Source organism: Micropterus salmoides, unplaced genomic scaffold, assembly GCF_014851395.1.
Source record: "Micropterus salmoides isolate LMB-PRFRI ecotype aquatic unplaced genomic scaffold, ASM1485139v1 Ms_hic_scaffold_16, whole genome shotgun sequence".
Classification (NCBI taxonomy): Eukaryota; Metazoa; Chordata; class Actinopteri; order Centrarchiformes; family Centrarchidae; genus Micropterus; species Micropterus salmoides.
The window spans coordinates 9,678,746-9,699,251 of NW_024040707.1; the positions used below are offsets into that span (position 1 = coordinate 9,678,746).

Genomic DNA, 20,506 nt, shown 5'->3' on the forward strand with positions numbered 1-20,506 from the left:
TTTGAGAAAACATAATGCTTTATTTTTAGTCAACTCCACAAACAAAACTTTGCTACGAGTTTGCACATTTAATATTAGAGGACATTCAATATTCGGTGTATTTAAATATTTCTCTAAAATAGCAAATGCTGTTCAGCACTCAAAAGTAAATGGTTTCAACTGGATCTTGTTATTAGTGTAACAAAGTATAAATGTTTCATTGGCCTTATATATATATATATATTCTAATTTTACAGTTTATACAGGTGTATAAAGTGACAACAATTCAAGTATGGTACAAAGTGAGAATACAATGCAAAAAATGGTCATAATAATGCTAAGAGCCACAGTTTTCCGTCACATGCAGCAGTCTCTTATGCAAAACACTGTAGTCGTAGTATTATATAGTGCTTACCTTGTTGAGACCTGCCACATACTGACATCCACTTAAAATCAGTATGTGTGTGATTATGTGGTGTGTGTGTGTGTGTGTGTGTGTGTGTGTGTGTGTTTTGGCATTCATAAATAAAAGCTTGTCTTAACCAACTCAACATTTTACCCTCAGACAACAAAGTTGAGAGAATTAAGGTCCCATTTGTATCACATCATCCTTCCACTTTTCCCCACAGCAGATCTAAACACACATCACATGAAAGATTTTGTTCTTTTTTTGCACAATCTTCATACCTCACTTTCTCTCACAGTTATTTCGGTTTTGCTGATCTCAGTAGGAAATCACACAATTCATTTCATCGGCCAGTTCATCCTCAAAGCGAGAAATCGACTGACTGGCTCCGCGAGCTATGAGGTCAGCAGCAGTGCTCTCCATCTCGTCCAGGCTCATGTGGCAGGCTTCGGCAATCTCCCGCTTGGCAAAGCTAACAAACTTCGGGTCCCTGGCGTAGATGCCGAGACCCTCGGAGATCAAGATCTGACACAAGCAAGGGAGAAATAGAAGCAGAGTAACAATGACGTAAAACAGGGATTATGTTTTTAGTAATAGTCTATGTGATTATGTTTATATCCAATGCACAGAGGATTTTATCAGCTGAAAGACTCACTTAGTCAAATTGAAATGCCATCTAGTCACCAGTGAGTGGTAACTTTATTTCTGTTACCACAATGTAAATAGTACAGTAACAGCAAATGGACAGTGGCAGAAAGTAACCAAATACATTTACTCAAGTCCCGTACTTAAGTTACAATTATCTGTTATTATTACTCACCGACTCGACCAGACTGTCTGCACTGCCTCTGTCTACAAAGCCCTGGTTAACCGGTGGTGGTCTTGTGTTGGTGAAGGTCCTCGTCTGACCGGGATACCAGCCAGGACGGCGTCCTACAGGGAGGCTAGCAGAGCCGTCGCTCCACAGCGGCTGGCTGGTGCCTGTGGCTTCATCCACCAGGATCATAGGGGTGTAGATGAGTTTACCCCTGCGTCCCGAGGGGGGAATCATTCCTGGAACAGGAGTGGTGCCAGCTGCTGCTGTGTTCACCCAGGATGTGGATGACATCGAGGACACGCTGCTGGGCCGGGAGTCCAGGCTGTGCTGGGTCTGACACAAGAGAGCGAGAGCAGGAAAAGACAAGTCAAACAAGATGAGACACACTATTTGTATGAACAAAAACATTTTGAGATGTGCGTGTGCTATTGTTTTACCTGTAGACGGGATCTGGATGGTGATGTGTTCCCACGGTAGTTCCCTGGGATAGGCAGCTGGTCGTCCACACTGCTCTGTGGCCTCAGACACTGGAAGTTAAAGGCAGGCTTACGACCTGAAACAATAAGCAGGGGAGTGTTAGCAAACTTGCCAGGGTGCAAAACTATAATCCTGCGTGGAGAGATTTAGTATTAGCTTTTGCTTGCATTGTCTGTATGCAAAGGATGTGCAAACTAAAATGGGGAATGAAGTTGCTCTTTAAAGCCCTCATCATTTCAGTTGATACTCTGATTTCATGCAAATCCACAGACAAATGTGCAGCTAATAAAACTACCACAAATCACCTGACACACAATGTAAGTCTAGGCAGTTGCCCGCTTTACCTGTTTGCTAATCCAGCCGTGTGGATTAATAATGAGAGTCTCCGACATCACAGCAATGCATGCATATATAATCTTATTTTTCCACAGAAAAGTTACCAGACAAAATAAACTGTTGTTTCTTAGTGAACATATTTTTGATAAATCTAGTAGCAGACTCATCGTTATTATTAAAAAGTCCTGTAATACAAATCAGACAATGGAATGTAGGTCTGCAACTTTTATTTATTAAGATTATTTTCATTCTCTACGAATTGTTTGGACTATAAAATATCATAAAACAGTGAAAAATTGCAATCACAATTTCCTAGAAGTGACACAATCTAAATCAGATGTCTTGTTTTGTTTAAATAGCAGTCCAAACCCAAATGACAATAAATTTACCATAATTTAAAACAAATAAGTCCTCATTATTGACAATTTTGAACCATAAAATGTTTGGGGGTTTTTTGCTTGACAAATTACTTGTTTATCATGATAGTTGCAGATGAATTTTCGGTCGATCAATAATTGCAGCTCTAATGGCATGTTAGTTGCTAAAATAATGTAACTCTGCACACTTTAAACACATGTGCAATGGAGCAGGAGAAGAAAACACCAAAAAGAAAATGTACATATGTTTCTCACCTTTCGGTATGGAAGGAAGTAGCCGTCTCCTGACAAACTGTGCACTACCATTCTCATTCCCATTGTAACCACAGACGGTGCTGTCATTTCCATTGAAGCCGCTCATTATACTTCCATTACCATTGGCGCTGATGACACTGCCGTTTTCATCGTAGCCTGTGTATCCGTTCCCATTATATTCACTTGTGCTATAGGGTGTGGGGCTTGCAGCAACACTCTCTCCATTCATGTTGGTGCCACCATAGCCATTCCCAACAAAGCCATTGGCATCATGAGTATCATAGGTTATCTCCCCAATGCTGCTAGCTCTTTCCAGGCTGTGTTCATTGTAGACTGTCTCAGTTGGTACAGGAGAGACAGCTTCTGGATACACATACCTGTAAGATCCATGACAAGAGTTTTAGATTATTAAATATTTTAACAGGAAACTTGCTTATAAACTTTCCTGCAGAATTAGAAAATAAGATTGATTCCCCTCTCATGTCTGTCTGTCATGTGAATCCAGGAAACAGTTAGCTTAGCTTAGCATAAAGACTGGAAAAAGGGGGAACCAGCTAGCCCGTCTCAATCTAAAGGTGAAAACATCTGCCAGCACCTCTAAAGATCACTAATTAACATATTATATTAACAGAAGTGTAAATACAGAAAACTCAGTTAACCACCTACTAGTATTGATCTGCTCATCACTCTTGGCAATAAAGCGAATGAGACTATTCAAAATGTTACTTTATTTATTCATTTATTATATATATATGGTATCTCGCTCCTCACTCTCTTGCTTGTTTCTTACCCTTCTACTGATGCTAGATGTGCAGCATCTCCTTCACTGCTATAAACCTGCTCAGCTACTACAGCTGTAGCTGCCACGAGTGGTTCTTCAACTATAACTTCTCCTCCACCTACTATCTCTTGGGTAGGAGGAGGAGGAGGAGGAGGAGGAGGAGGAGGAGGAGGAGGAGGCAACTCACTGATGGAAATCCACCCTGAACAGGAGAAACAGGCAGAAGAAACAATTCATTATGTCTTTCTAAACATTTACAGTACCAATGACAGCTTTATATAAAATGAGAGATACACACCTAATGGGCAGGGGTTCGGACCTCACAGGCTGTTCTGTTACAATGCTGATGCCTACCAGCTCTGATCCTGGTCTCTCATGCTCCTGCAGGCCCATGACCTGCTCTGTGATCACATCCCAGTTGGCTGTCTTGGACTCAGGTTCCATGATCACAGTTGTCTGCTCCACAAGTGTATCTATGCGCGGCAATGGTGTGCTGGCGGGCGTGGTATTCACTGAGGTTCCGGGCTCACTGTCGAATATATCATCACCTGTCATCTCTCCATCCACACCCTCCTCTTCTTCCAGGTCACAGGCCATTGCCAGACGCATCTCTGGAGCGAGGTCCTGCAGCGTCCGCAGTCCTTGCTGAGAACACAGAAATATACTTATAAACATTAACATACAGTAAGCACCTCAATTGTTAAGACTAAGTGACAAATATCCATAAAGCAACACCAAAGTTAAAGTCTTCCTCCTCTCAAATATGTGTTTTTCTTATTGTTACGTCATGTGGATGTTTGATCTTCTCTATGCAGAATGATGTGAGCAGGATGTTTTCACATTCACCAGCTGAAGAGGGAAAGTCTCTCTTTGCTCACCTCAATTGTGGGTTTGTGAATGAGCATGATTTTATGACAACTAATTAGAAAGCCAGTCCCGGTCCAGCAAGTAACTTACAAAACTGTGATGTGGAAACTTGAAACCACCAGTTCACATACCCTGAGATATGGGACATATCTTGTGTCTAGTAGTTAATTTCTGAAATAACATAAGTATTTGCATATGGATTTGTCACAGTGGAGAATGAGTGGATTTTTAACAAGGTCATTGAACTATTATGATTGAAAAAACATATAAGACACATTACTATGTGTGTGTAAAAAAGTCAAAAGCACAAGTTAAGTCACCTGCAGAGAAGCCGCCTTGTCCTTCTTTTTGGATTTCCTCTCCCTCTCCTTTCTCTTGCGGAACTTTTTAAAATAGTCCTGAATCAAGAAGCTGGCGTAAAACTTTCCACAAGTCACCGCATCCCCTAAGAAGGAAAAACAAACGCTAAGGTTGGAGGTTAAAATGGAACAGATCGATGATGAGAAGTGCATATGTCTTAAATGTTTCTTGTATTCAGACAGAATCTTTTGAAAGCAGATTATTTTCTAAGGCAGGCATGTTACTTTCTATAATGGCAAAGGTTGTGCACTGGTTTCTGGTTTCTGGTTTTATCATTTTTTCATCATGTCTTGCAGCTATGTAATTTTTTGGCGTACCTCTAGGGGGAGGAATCACTTCATCAATTAGCTTGGGCTTGGTGTGCTTCCAGAGCTTCTTAATGATCAGCTTCAGCTCTTCATTTTGCTGGTCGATGGGGCCTGAGAGAGACAAAAGCAACAAATCCTTTAAAGGAAACAGCACCCTAACAACACTAAGAACTTAAAGAAGTACAATAAGCATGCACTGGTTTCTGTCTGTGTATGTAATCTAACCTTCAGTCTTGATCTTGAGCGAGGTTCGCACGAGAGCAAACAGAGTAGCATTGAAGGTGACTGTCCCATCTGAGTGCAGTGGGACGTTCATAGCAACCAGTCTCTAAGAGGACAAGACGATGAGGCACAATGAGTGAGATCTTTTATTTTTTCTAGCATCAAGTGTGCAGCACTGAAGTTGTGCTGACTTACCTTGCAAGCAACACGATGAGGACATAATTTTCCAAAACCAAGAGGTGGCTGAATCCTGCGCAGCATAGTGACAACATCAATGTGCTTTATACGGCCGCTGCAAGAAGAAACAGAAGGGCAGACATTTACTGACAGATAAGAATATTCTGGAAACAAACAGAGTAGCTCGGCAAAAGTAGAAGAAGGTTAAAGAGAAATTAGTCTTACGTGGCCTCTGGATCGTAGTCAGACCAAACTCTCTTAAACTCGTCCAGGTGGTGAGTACCGAGCACAGTCCAGTCGCGTGTCAAGTATTCAAAGTTGTCCATGATGACGGCAATGAACAAGTTGATAATCTTGATAGAGAACAGAACAGAAACTTGTAACCAACATGTTGTTTATAAAACAAGATTTGTTAATTGAACAGGGCATGTTGTGATTAAAATACTGTATCAACTGAAATTGACTCCATGTGTTTTAAGGCAAATTAACATGAATGACTAAAACAAGTAAGAATTCATTACTCTCGTTGGAAATGGTTGACACTACATTTTCACAAGTGTGTAGTTGTTTCCTTTTAAGTGCATGTGATGTGACTATCAGAGCTGTCTTCGATAATGACTGATACTGTCCATGCAGTTCTGTTAACTTTGCAAAAACCCAAGAGGACAAAAGAGTTCTGGGTCTATCCCAGTCCATCTATGCTCAAGGTCAAAGACCACACACACAGACTGATGAATGTCAGCTGTCCACAAGAGAAGAAACCACAGAAGGAATGTAAGACACACATAGAACCTGTTTTTTAAGAAAAGAGCTGAGACTGAGAAAATAATCCAACCAAGGAGGAGATTATGGTCAATAGTGGTCTCAAACATTTTGACATTTTAAAATGGAGTGCATTCAATTTGTAATGTAAAGGAGAACAAGGGTTAGAATTGGGCATTTCAAAATAAGGAAATCATAATATTGCACACGTTGAGATGTTTGGCCTCTTTTTAAATGTAGGTGGTGCTATGACACTTCATGTGAATTTAAGGTCCTCTGCACCATGTAGATTTTACACTCTATTATTAGATGACATTGATTATCTTAATAATTAATTGATAATTATCTTAATTATCTTAATTTATAATAGGCAGTACTGTATTTCCCAGTCTCACTTTTACGATTGGACTGCATCTGCTAAAAACAGTATGAGCCTCCACTTAAATTTTTTATACTTCAGCTTAGGCACTGTTCTGCTCTTGCACGTTCTCCAGGCTTAAAGTCACCTTGGTTTAACGTTTCTTATGTCTTAAAATAGCACAGAGGTCATGGAAATGTTACCAAAATACAGCATTTGCACCCTTTGAAATCAGGACTGTGATTTGCTGCTTGGATTAAGGGAATAAATCCATGGATGAGGGATTTCTCAAAGAGCTGGAGTTAGAAAAGACAAGGTTAGCTTTTAAAACTGTTACAACTCAGTTGTTGTAATACTATCCTCTCTACTTTCATTTGACTTTAATCCCACTTGACCTGACAGCCTGTAAGACACAAGCCTGAATTAATTATACCTAAATTTATTTTGGAGTCAGGAGGCTGTATTAAGTTATATCATAGAAGGGAAAGTGTTATACTACAAATGATCTGAGGACTGTGTGATTAAAACAAAACAGATAGAAAGGATCCTTAATCCTCCACAGCTTTGCTCACCAGGTAAGCACAGAGCATAAAGAAGCTGATGAAGTAGATGTAGGACAAGTTGCTACCGCAGGAGAACTCTTCGCCAGGCTCAGTGTCCGATTCTGGGTCACAGCGTCTACCGGGCAGAGCTGCCAACATGATCTCCTGCCACTGCTCTCCAGTGGCACACCTACAAGGACACAGAGACAGGGCAGCATTTTCATTTGACAGTTACTTAGACACAAAGATCAGAGTAAAATATTGTGTTGAGGCAAACAGCAGAAGTGCAGGCAATTTTTGAGCTGTTGTAAAAAATCTGTTTCTTTCTGGCTAAACTGGCTCACCTGAAGAGCACCAGAACAGCCATGAAGAAAGTCTGGAAGTTGCAGTTTCTGTTGATATGTGTGTCGTCATCAATGGCAACTTTCCCAAATGTCTGAAAGGAGAACAGTGTTGAATCTTTGTAAGAATCAGAATCAGGTTTTTTGACATGTAAGCTTTCACGTACAAACATAAGAGGAATTTGCCTTGGTATTTTGGTGCAAAATAGTAAGAATAAACATAGTAAGAGAAAAGAAAAACAATTAAAAGGCAAATCGAACTTTACTTAAACAAATATGTAAAATAGATCTGTTTTAAAATGAAAGCAAAGAGGAGGCAATGTGCAAAATATTGACCAAGGAAAGTGCAAATGTTCAAAGTATAAAGAACATAAAGAACTTGTTAAATAAAAATTTGCATTAGTTAGTTAGATGTGGAGACTTAATGTAATGTACGTTAATGTAACGTGTAGTTTTACGGGGCAGGATGAGAGTCTGGGTCAGTGGGAGTCCCACTAATGAAGTGAAGCACAATGTTTTGAATTGTTTATACAGTTTTGTTTAATATTAAGTAGTTAATTGATTGAAAAGTCTCGATTGATAAGAGAGACTCACCTGCATGCCAATCACAGCATAGATGAAAAAGATCATCGCAATGAGCAGACCAACATAAGGCAGGGCCTGAGCAGAGTAAAGTCAAGAGCTCAATTACAAAAAAGGAGTTTGCAAGTGTGTTGACAACATACTGTAGTAAATCCTTTGTGCTATGTGAATTACTCGCTCTGTGCTGCACTGACCTGGAGGGACTTGACAAAAGTCCAGAGGAGGGTTCGAATGCCCTCTCCTTTGCTGAGCAGTTTAACCAACCTCAAGACTCGAAATAAACGGAAGAACGTGATGGATACTTTTCCACTCTCTCCTTTGCCCTAGACAAAAACAGTTAATTAAATATGGTGTGTTACAGTGCTCACAGATTTTGAGTATAAATCCAAAACCTTTGGAGTTGCAGTGGTTGTGTTCAGCTCTCACCTCACCATGGCCGCCTCCTCCCTGGATTGATGTTTCAGGCAATCAAAAACAGGAGATTCCACATGAGAGGAAAGAGATTTTAAAAGCCATCAGGAACAGACACAAATGGTCACTAAAACTTAGGTCAAGAAACCATTTCAATGGATTTGGATTTTTCATGGTAAATTTATTCAGTTAACCGTTATATTTCTTGTGATATTGTTTCAAAGAAATACAAAATACAAAAATAGTACATTTATTCAAAAATACTGAAATTGGCCAATAAAACACCCTTACAAGTATAAATGCCATACCCAGATTAACTCCCTTTAAAGGAACACAAACTATTATGTATTATTATTCTGTGGTATTGAACAAACGTTAATGTTGTACATGCAGCTTGTTCCAGTTTTTAGATGGTCCTTAATGCCTTTTGATGAAATCATCAAGGTGGTCAATTGAGTTACCGGCCTCAGATGATTTATTTTGCGTCAAACTCATTGCTTTTACAGAGTTTAACTCAAAACAGAAAAGAGTACTGCTACAGGCTCTTTCACACCTTTATGTACCAATGACACTAGAATTCTGACTTAATTTTGATTTAATGATGAATAATTTTACATTTTTTAACAGCCGTAGAGAATGGAGCTGTAGAGGAAATACTGACTTACACAAGCTTTTGAAATGTGCCTGTAAAATAAACACACTCTTCTTTTCTTTTTACAGTGAATGGAAACTGGAAGTGTGAATAAACTTACGCTAAACTCAGAGACTGCAATATCCAACACGCTCCCCACAACAATCAAAGCATCAAATGAATTCCACGGATCAATGAAATAGTGCTGCAAAGGAAAGAATAAGCAAAGTTAGAGTCACAAACAGACGGTTCTGACAGCTGTCATGAATATTTTCAAAGGTAAAAGAGTGACACCTCACATGAGCCCGCAGAGCCAGTAACTTGATAATCATCTCTATAGTGAAAACCACAGTGAAGATCATGTTGAGGATGTCCATGATGGAGGTGAACAGTTTAGACTGCTCGTAATGCTGGGGGAGGAGCAGCAACAGCAAGACAAAACTTCACATCACAACACTGAAACAGGTTGATATTTCTGTATTTTAAGGCAGAGTTGTGAAATCATACCTGAATAGCCAGAGTGAGGGTGTTCCCCAGAATTAGCACAAACATGATGTATTCAAACTGGCTGGAGTTGATTATTTTCCAGAATTTGAGCTGTGATGGGTTTTTAGGAATGTAAATCTTTATTGGTTGAGCTTTCAGTGCGTAGTACACACACTGACGCTGGAAAGGGGGAAAAGAAGAGCATTACTCACTTTGAAAACATGTAGATTTAATATGTGTTTAATTGAAATAATAAAATAAAGTAACTAACTTGATTTTTGTTGAGTTCACAGTTTTTGAATTCAGCCTCCCCTTGCTCTCGAAATGTGATGATGACAAAACCCACAAATATGTTCATCATGAAGAAGGCAATGATGATGATGTAGATGATGAAAAAGATGGAGATTTCTACTCGGTAGTTGTAAATGGGCCCTCGGTTTATGGCGTTGGCATCCACGGCCCGGTAAAGGAGCCTTTATACAAAAAAATGGAGACGACACAATTCTTTGTCAAACACTGATTTAAATAAAAGCTTAAAGATTTAATTTTAATTAATTTTCTTATTACCAACACATGCCATGAAAAGTTAAAAAGGAAAATTAATCCTACTAACTACTGTTGTGTATTGTAAGTATTGTGTGTATAGCCAAAACCAGATATATCTTATTTATCTTTGCCATTGAACTCCATTGTTTTCCAAAAACTATTAAAAACACACCGATAAGCCACACTGTTTCACAGGGTGACATGTTCCTTCATTACCATCAACATGGGAATTGTATTTTATTTTGACTCAATCCCACATACATGATCACTATCGCTGTGTTCTATAGAGCACCAAATGTGTTTTAACAACATTAACAAATGCACTGTTACCTCCTGTTTTAGTAATGTTTTATTTTAACCTACAGTGCCCATCTGTTTCAGGGAATTACTGAGCCATTTTAAAATTTAAAAAAGTATATATACAAATCTTTATAGATTTACATCTTTAATAGGAACAGCAGACAGGATAGGGAAGTTAGAAAGTCTTAAGAGAAGGACTAACACAATTCTGTTTTATTTCTTTTCATGGACATTTGTTGCCAACAAAAATAATCCTTTGCACTAAAACTATGTAGAGTTACTACTCACTGTGGCCAGCCTTCAAATGTTGACACAGTGAACAAAGCTAGCATGCCCATCAGCACATTGTCAAAGTTGAAATCACTGTTTTCCCAAATCCTCTCTTTCACCATGGGGTGGTTCATATCCCCGTCTTTATAAACCACAAACGTCCCCCTAAAATTAAACACATACATGCATTGTTATGAAAGTGACAGCATGTTAAAAGACTATGAAGTGCTGTATATTGTGCAGAGAAATGAAGAAAAGAAAAATGACCTGCACTCCACAGGAGTGTGTTTGGCTTCGTCTGTGCAGCTGTAGAATCGGCCCTGTAACATTAAACATAGGAAGGTTAGACTAATAAAAGCTCACTGGCCACTTCCCTTTGAAATCCTGAGTGAGAGAAAAGTACACCCCAGTGACCACTTTATTAGGTACACAGGTATAATCTAATGCAGTCCCATGCAGCAGCTTTACCATAACATCTATCTATACAAAGCTTATGTTTATGTTGACACTGCTGGAAATGTGTAAATTCAACTAAATGTTTATAATTGAGGTGATTGTAAAAGTTGATGTTCTACTAGACAACATTATTTTGAGAGGTGTTTCAAATTTTTTGTCCTCAGCATGTACATTCATAAGGAGGGCAGAATATTAGAATCACTTTCAATGCATTGCAGTCCAGTACAACACCACAACTACGACCTCAGTGCTAAAACACATTTAAGTAACACTTCTATGACAGCATCAACAAAAACTGAACATTACAGGCATCATAAAAGATCCTTTACGGCAGAAACACTGACTACATTAGACTACACATTTGCGTCTAATAAAGTGGACACAAAGTGTAGAAATCAAAAGGCTGATAGCATAAAAAATGTACCTTGAAGAGCTGCACTCCAATACATGCAAACATGAACTGAAGGAGTGTTGTGACAATTAAGATGTTGCCGATGGTGCGGATCGCCACAAACACACACTGCACCACATTCTGTCAACATACGAGCAACAAAGGATGTGTGTCAGTTTTAAATAGCAACAAAATGCACTGGCTGACCACAAACATGCTAATTAAAATGTAACATTAATATATAATTTGAATACGACAAAAAAAGAAAGATTAATATAAGAGAACTGTTTACCTTTAGTCCCTTAGCTCTGTTAATGGCTCGAAGAGGCCTGAGCACTCGCAGCACTCGGAGAATCTTGACCACGGAGATTGCACTCGAACTGAGAACAACAAGACAGTAGAATAAGAGTCAAGAAAACAAAGGATAAAAAAACGTACAGATTGGGATGGGAATTAAGTACAAAACTACATTGGGAAGATGAAATCTTTTCGCCCAATACTAGATAGATAAGACAAAACTTTATTTATCCTGAAATAAATTGTTGTGCTGCGTTGGCAGTAGACACAAAAATCTAAATAAGGTTAATATTAAGATGCTCATATCATATCGGAGTTGCATATCGATATGTTATAATATATGCATTGCCCATTATGTCCTATGAGTCATAAAGTGTGATTATTGTAAACCACAGAGGGACAGTAATCCAAAGAGAACTAAGATAGAGACTAAACAGTGTGTTACCCTCATATCAGTAATGAGACATCACTTCTTCTACACACTTAATCTACACATTAAGTGACTCCCAGTGGACTTTTCTGTCAGAAGAAAACGGTGTGCAGCCTGTGTTCAACAGGTATCTACTCACTGTAAAAAGAAAGATGTGAGCGACACACTGACAACCAGCAGGTCAAGAAGGTTGAAAGCATTTCTGCAGAAGGAGCCACTGTGCAGAAATGCTCCGTAGACAGTCATCTAGACAAGAGCAAGGAAGTTAATAACCAATGTAGAAGAAATTATGACATTTTTTTTATTTCAGCCACAGCAACCGTTACCTTTAGTACTATTTCCACCGTGAAAACTGAAGTGAAAACATAATCAGCATAACCAAGCACCTGAGGATGAGAGAAATTATTATCAACATTCAGTCTTAATTATTGTACAGGTGATGATGAGCAGGTGGACGTGGTCTGTGAGGCTTTGATGCGGTCGGTCTTACTATGTTCCTGAATGAGTGGGATTTGATTGGATCCTCAGCGGCCAGGGAAATACTACTGAGGATGATGAAGATGAGAATGAAGTTGGTGAAGTAAGGGTGATGGATGAGGTTGTGGCAGGCAACTCGCAAACTGAGAATGGGAAGGAAATTACAAAGAAAAGTGTATTATTTTAGTAATTGTTAAATCAATGGGGAGTAAGTCTATAGGAGTAAAATATAATTTGGTTAATTTGGCGCATGTATGATCTCTTTTACCAGTTTTTCTTTCCAAGAATGAAGAAAGAGCTTCCATCAGGGATTGGGACAATCTTCTCTTTGGGCCCTGAGAATTCAGGTTTTAATGGAGCAACTCCTACAACAGAATAAAGATACAGGTATAAGAGATGGTTTACATCTTAATCAGCATTTCTGCTATTTCTCCTGCAGGTCGTGACTTCAGTCAGACTCACCCTCCAGTCCCTCGATGGCCCTCAGCTCCTCGTTTTCCTGCCAGTCGTCTTCTTCGTTCTACACGTGAGACAAAAGATCATATGTTGTTGTCTGCCATTTCACTTTTTAAACATGTCTAATATGGTGAAAGAAAAGATTAAAAGATTATCTACCCCTGCATCTTCATCCTCTTTCTCTTCATCCTCATCCCACTCTTCTTCTTCTTCCTTTTTCTCTCTGAAAAAACAAATAGACAACTGTAATTAACACTTACACACAATAGAACCTTTTTTATGTGCTTATTATACCGATAAGTTCAAGTGCAGCAGGAAATAAAGGGGTGAGTCAGTTATAAATGACTCCGATACCACTGCTCATTATCATCATACTATCTGACTATCATCAAACTTACTCAACTTTCGTCTTTCCTCCGCCTCCGGCCAAGTTGTCCACAGCGATAGCCAAGAAGACATTGAGCAGAATGTCTGATCACAAAATTAAGGAGACAAACCTGTTCTGTTTGGTCTGAAAGACCAATCATTTAATGCTCAGACTGTGACAGGAATCAGACAGTAAGTGCACCAACACTGGAAAAGGATACAGTTACCACAGACAAAGAGAATGACAAAGTAAATGCACACCACCATGTTGGGGAAGATCGGCCCTCCATATGCCATAATACCGTCATACATTACAGCGTTCCAGTCCTCTCCAGTGAGGATCTGCAAAGAAAGACCATAAAAGAGAGACACAGCAGACAGACAGAACGAGAGACCTGTGATTAATAACCCAATACATAAAATAGTCGAGTAGTGAGATATTGCGGAGATGTAGATCACCTGGAAACAAGTGAGCAGAGCCTGAGGGAAGGAGTCAAAAGTACTTCTCTTCATCTGAGTCTCATCAAAGTTAAATTTGCCTCCAAACAACTGCATGCCTAGCAAGGCGAAGATGATGAGGAAGAGGAAGAGCAGGAGCAGAAGGGAGCAGATAGCTTTCATAGAGTTGAGCAGAGAGTTGACCAGGTCAGACAAAGCTGCCCAGTGCCTGGAAACAACAAAATCAAAGAGAGCATGGATTACAGATCAGATAATGAACATAGGATAATTTAAAAAAAACTACAGACTATATCACCGGTTCCTTCCTCATGCAGCCGACTGAAAACCTCTAGATGTTTCACCACTAAACTCTGGCACCAATTACCGTGTCATCTTGAATATCCTAAGCAGTCGGATGCAGCGCAGCACAGAGATGCCGATGGGCGGGATGACATCCATCTCTACGAGCAGCGTCTCAAGGATGCCGCCGCACACCACAAAGCAATCAAAGCGGTTGAACAGCGCCATGAAATAGATCTGCAGGCCAAAGGCGTACATCTTCATCAGCATCTCCAGAGTGAACAGCAGCAGTAGGATCTTGTTGGCTCGCTCTGAGGGACAAAGAAGAAGACGTGGAGTCATGTTTTTTTTTGTGTGTGCAGCTGGATGGAGTCAGGACTCCCCCCAAAAACACTCAACAAAAGTTAAAACAAAAGGATGAGTGGATTCTTACCTTGCATTTCCGTGAGCCACTTTGGCTGTCCGTAATGCTCGGAAGCACTGGCCACTGTGTTGAGAAACACCAGCAAAAGCACCAACCAGTAGAAGTTAGTTGTCTTGACGGCCACACGGCAGTTCTTCCTGAATGTATGATTCAGCTGGCACAACTGGTCACTAAAAAGTAGTAGAAATTGTTTCTTGACTTTAATGTGCATTTTCACGGTGTGTAACAACTAATATCAAAAATAATTTGAATGGATCATGAATGAATGATAGAAGAAAAGTAATAAATGTTACAAATATGCATTGCTACCACCTCCAAATAGAAGAGTAAACTATTTCTCTGAAAGTTCATGTTCTTCGTCACATAAATACAATGTAATATTGAAAATCTTACCAGAAGCTATTGGCCATCATCTTTGCCCTGACGAAACAAGACAATGTCAGTGCAAACAATGAACTGACTTCATTAACACCTACAAGCCAGTGATAAATCAAAACAATATTATTTCTCCGTTGCCTTACATGAGAGAAGCACAGAAGCCACTGTCATCATCGAGGTATGCGATATCATCGTCCGAGTCTGACTCTGTTCAACATAGAGATGAGTACTGGCTGTTAGAGAGAATCGTGTGAAATACACACAACAACAGACAATGACAGCTGACATACCTCCACCGTCCTCACTGTGTTTGTACCAGCCGAACTTCTTCATCATCTTTTTCTTTGCAATTGCAGCACCTATGAAGTCAAATAAAGGCAGACTATGTATCAAGGTAAAACTAAATGTAGATGTTTTGGTTTGAAAGTGTGTATGTCGACATGAATATGAGTTAAACTAACGTTTGTTTCCTTCTTCATCCACATCCTCGGCCTCTATGAGCCAGTCCATGTAACCTATCATGTCCTCCTCCATCTGCTTGCTCTCCTGAGCCTTCTGCAGCTCACCACGCGCTACGGCCTTTTCTCTTTCCTTGGAGAACTCTCTGAAACATTGAAGACAAATGCAGGGCATTCATTTTGTTTCTCATGACACAACAAATGCACAGAAAGCTGTGACCTGCAGTGCAGCGGCTACCCACCCGCTCAACACACCCAATACAAGATTGATAATGAAAAAGGATCCAAAGATGACCAGAGAAACAAAGTAAACCCATGGGATCTCAAAGCCAATGGCATCATTCATCTGTGCAGAGAGACAAAGTACAGGTTAATATTTTAAATTTCAATAAACATGAAAACTGTGAAGGATCCAGGAACTTGATTGTGTACCCAGTAGAGAACATCTGTCCAACCCTCCATAGTGATGCACTGGAAAACTGTCAGCATGGCGAAGAAAATGTTGTCGAAGTTTGTGATGCCGCCGTTGGGGCCTTCCCATTTGCCCCTGCACTCAGTCCCATTCCCCCCGCAAAAGCGCCCGTTCCCGGCAAATGCACAAGGTGACGGATCATCTTCCAACATGAGATCTGGAGCACAGAGAACAGCAGGAGGCATTGAGCCAACATATCCATGACATATGGACGTGCTGTATTAAATCTTTTCTTGGTTAAGAGAGCAGAGACCTGTGCCACTAAAGTAACACGTCTTGTGCATCCTGCCGATGAAAAGCTCCAAGCCGATGATAGCGTAGATGATGATGACAAACATGACCAACATACCAATGTGCAGAAGGGGGACCATGGCTTTCATGATGGAGTTTAACACGATTTGCAAACCTGGCAAGAACAAACACTTACGTTTCATTGGTGCATGTAGGATGAAGCACAGAAACACACATGCAGCAACACTTTAAAAGCAAACTGCAACAAATGATAAACGCACTTGGCACTCCAGATACAAGCCGAAGGGGTCGCAACACCCTGAACGCTCTGAGAGCTTTGACATCCAGGCCTCCAGGTTTTCCAGCTGCATGATGGGCCTCTCCTGGCTTATGATCCGTCATGGCCTCTGCTATTACACTGAACAACCTGCACAGACAGACATGTTAACTCTTCTTTTTGTTAGTGATCGAAAATTTGTAGCCTGCAAATGGTGACTACATGAAGCACCAAAATACCCGACAATGACGATAACGAAATCAAGCAAGTTCCATCCGCTGCGTATGTAGGCGCTGGGGTGCATGACTAAGCCATAGGCAAGGATTTTAGTGAAGGTCTCGATGGTGAAGATGACAAGGAAGACATATTCCACTTGTTCCTGAGAACAAAAGAAAAGGAAATGTAGGGGTGTTTGACAAAATTGTAATGACCTTTTTTATGTCCGCGAGTGCGTCTGAAAAGAATAAATATGGAATAGTCTTGAAAAAATTTATTTTTACAGTACAATAAAGTGGCATTGACTGACTTTTTCATGCTTCCTTCTTTAAATCATGTGTGATATCATTAAAGGCTGACTGCAGTGGCTTTCTAACCTCTTAACCCAGTGCCTCACACATAGGCCTACTTAAGCCTGTCACTGAATCTCTTTTCTGTACCCTTCAACTTAATGCTTCTAATCACTGCTACAAATGTCACCAATGCTTTTACCTCAGGTTGACACAATGGTCCAGGCATAATGTGGTTTAATGTAAGACGACTGGAATTCACAAAAATCTGTAGCATCCACCAAAACCTGATCCAAAAATGTATTATATTAACTTACAGTACTGTAATTTACTGAAAGGAAGGAGCTAACCTACTTGGTGCAATCCAATAAGGGTCTAGTGTATGTGTGTGTGTCCCTGTTACCCTGTTTACAAAAATCAAATTTTAATATTTACTCTCTGCAAATGAGGTATGGATTGTTTCCAATGAAACAATAACGTTAACACAATATGACAATTTTAAATATATATACATATATAAGCTATACATATTGGCTCACATTTGCAATACACCAAAGAAAAACATGCTCTTTTTCACCCTGACTTTAATTTGTAATTTTCAGGGAGAAAGAAAGATAGTAAGAGTAAGAGAGACAAAGAGATGAGGCAGATGGTTGTGGTTTAAGTAAGTCATGATCCCATTACCATCCAACAGAACGCTATTAACCTTTTCACTAATTGTTACTACCTTCAGCAAAATACCTACTTATAACTGTCGTTTCCATGAAACACTGAAAAGCATATTTTCTCCTTTTCACAAACCATTAAGATGTTTTTCCTACACTTGTGTCACTAGAATCATGCATATATCCAGCAGTGTCCTCAAATGACTCAGAGGACCTGAGAAGGAACATTCTCTCAGGATAACCACATGGGATGTTCTATGTGAGAGTCAAGCCTTGGAAACGGAAACATGAGAACAGTGTAAGAGAAGCTAGGATTTGATGATCTTATTGAAATTACAAAAAGTTCACGTTGACAACTTCTTTCATTCCCTTTAAAGTGATCACGATGCTGTCCTAAACTTTTTATACTTTTGATTTCCAAGAACTGACTACTACTTCAGCGGTCTGATGAAGACAGCTCTCTATGATCAAAGTGCCAGTATCTGTTTGAAGTTTATACTTTTACTTCATGTGATATTCCCCATGTTGGCTTGGATGTACCTCTCATCTCTTTTCAAACACTTTTTTTTAATCATCATGTCTTCTCACTCATTGATCTTAGTATCTTGTCTATCCATCTTCATAGCTACGTATGTATAGTTGTATGTATGAGTGCATGAATCATATAAAATCAAGGAATTTCACTTTTGGATTAAGAGTTGAAATGTGTCCCTGAACAAGACACTTAGACCCTAGTTGCTCCAGAGGTGTGCAACCTGACATAAATAGCAATTGTAAGTCGCTTTGGATAAAAGCGTCAACTAAATGAATAAATATTTACCCAGGTTTTTAGATGTTATCCTTGTTTTTGCCTTGGATTATGTGATGAATTTTGTTGTTTGTTAACATTGTGTTGTGTACTTTAATGAGTTAAAGAAGAGTTCAAGAAAAACGTTAGGTTAAGCTTCTTTATATCTCCCCACAGGAATCTCACCAGTTGGTGATTGGTAGCATTGGAGTCATCATCGGGATACGGCTTGGTAACACCCATGGCCACACAGTTGGCAAAGATGGCAAGTAGAATGAAAATATCAAAGGGCTTAAGGATTGCAGTTAAGGGTACAACAGGCCTTGTGAATGCATCTTTCCAGGAAAATACAGACAACAGCATAATAAAACTTCAATCTGCCTACACCCCCACATATTCTCATGAACATATTATACATTTGCATTATGTACATGACTGTGCATAAACATACACAATCCGCTGTTCATCCTAAAGGACACAGAGAAGGATATTTCCACTCTACTAGGGCCAGTGCTGCCATGCGGATGGGGTTGCTGAGGGTGAGGCAGCAGAGGGCTCGGGGGGCCCTGAGCGCGGACTTGTTTGCCTGCATTGCCTTCTTGGCCCCCCCTCCTCTTTTTCTGGCCGAGCCAGTCGACCCGAGGGTGTCTGATTTTCCTCCATCGCCCCCAGGGAGGGCATCTGTCCACAAGAAAACATTCTGTAATGATGTTATTCTGTTTTCAAGCATCCCGAATGTGAAGTCTAAAAGATTAGTATTGCATAATGACTGAAAGACTTATGGTGGAAAATCTTTTATGTCAAAAATGTAAACACGTGTGATACATCAAAGGTAACTGACATAGCTAGATAGTTCTTTGCTAATAGAGAAATGGGTCTGTTGTATTGGTGGATACTTTTACATTGAATCAAAACTCTGTGCCCAGTTATGGTTGGTGTACAACTTTCAGTTCTCTCTCACAATGTGAAAATATTATATTGCTATTATCAGCCCACATTTTATAATCAAACAAAATGAAAGGGAGGATTTGACACATGGCTGCAGAAACAGACAGGTATTCTGTCCTGAAGGCGTCATATTATAAGACCAGATGTGACCTACTTCTTTATTGGGAGCAGCCTGGCAATTAGCCAAGCACTATCCCCATGTAGGCCCCATGAACACCTGTTGACTAGGCCCTGCACGGTGAATAAGCCTGCAGGTACATTTATAGCCTCTCCCATGTAAAAAGGAGTAGCCAAAAATATGGGCAGATAGAACAGACTTGCTTATTGTGGAAATGTTGAATGTGATTCCAGTTGTGCACCTAATTGTTCCAAAGGATGTGCTTTGATTTTAATCACGCAAAACTGCTTAACTATCAGGATGAACTATGTATGACCAATCTTGTAACATTCAATGTATATCTGGATGTATTATTTCAGAAATCATTGCTAACCGTCCATCCACACCACCTGCAATTTCCTATGATTTCTCATCAGTATCTTTACAGTACAGTGAGCTTAGTCCATGTTTTATTCATAACTCTGAAGTTATAATGTGCATATTCTTACTGTTCTTTGCTGTGTGCAAACAAAAGCTCAGAGACACTGGAAGGAGCCCCTACCTTTCTTTGCCCCGTCCATGTCCGCAGTTTAACACCACGAAATCACTTCAGAAAACCCACCATCAACTCCTCAGAGGATCGACATGCAGTGGATCACAGATATGAATTTGGCCCCCAAAAGAGACAACTTTTTAGGGGTAAAAAAAGGATCATCTGCTGCCTGTCATTTCATATCCACATGCAGCACGCCGGTGCAGCTGAGAGGCTATGGGCCATCCTGCTCACCGCCTGCTTAGCTTAGAAATCCAATTAATCAGATTTTTACAAAATCCAATTTGGGCAATTTCTTAGGTGAGTAAATTAATAGTGCAATTGCTTTTATCTATGCAGGCACACGAGGAGTATTATAGCAAACGCGTCCCCATATCCGCGGTGGTCAGCCGTCAGGATTAAACTAGTTGAGCCGTTTAAAAGGATGACAGAGGAAATCTTTCAAGGGGAAGGTGGAGGTAGACTCAGGAGAATCTCTGCAGCTCTGTGGGATTTTGTTGCAAAGTTA

The 20,506-nt window shown here is 39.9% G+C and overlaps 1 protein-coding gene across 1 annotated transcript; it reads right to left on the reverse strand.

Moving 5' to 3' along the window:
- cacna1fa (calcium channel, voltage-dependent, L type, alpha 1F subunit a) lies at window positions 1–20,476 on the reverse strand. Its single transcript, XM_038721820.1, has 47 exons — window positions 20,008–20,476; window positions 18,892–19,081; window positions 18,587–18,692; window positions 16,682–16,821; window positions 16,447–16,592; window positions 16,188–16,340; window positions 15,895–16,091; window positions 15,705–15,808; window positions 15,466–15,608; window positions 15,295–15,363; window positions 15,148–15,211; window positions 15,020–15,046; window positions 14,636–14,796; window positions 14,288–14,513; window positions 13,924–14,131; window positions 13,686–13,806; window positions 13,497–13,569; window positions 13,258–13,321; window positions 13,105–13,162; window positions 12,911–13,007; window positions 12,656–12,785; window positions 12,492–12,551; window positions 12,305–12,411; window positions 11,731–11,818; window positions 11,472–11,579; window positions 10,859–10,911; window positions 10,610–10,756; window positions 9,747–9,948; window positions 9,497–9,655; window positions 9,289–9,399; window positions 9,111–9,194; window positions 8,374–8,394; window positions 8,142–8,270; window positions 7,960–8,025; window positions 7,369–7,460; window positions 7,055–7,214; window positions 5,588–5,715; window positions 5,381–5,477; window positions 5,189–5,291; window positions 4,973–5,074; window positions 4,616–4,740; window positions 3,725–4,073; window positions 3,438–3,630; window positions 2,648–3,024; window positions 1,640–1,755; window positions 1,206–1,535; window positions 1–910 (listed from the first exon to the last, which is right to left on the reverse strand). The coding sequence occupies exons 1-47, from the start codon at window positions 20,024–20,026 to the stop codon at window positions 704–706; spliced, it is 6,210 nt and encodes a 2,069-aa protein (XP_038577748.1). The 5' UTR covers window positions 20,027–20,476; the 3' UTR covers window positions 1–703.
- Between the last annotated feature and the right edge of the window lie 30 nt (window positions 20,477–20,506).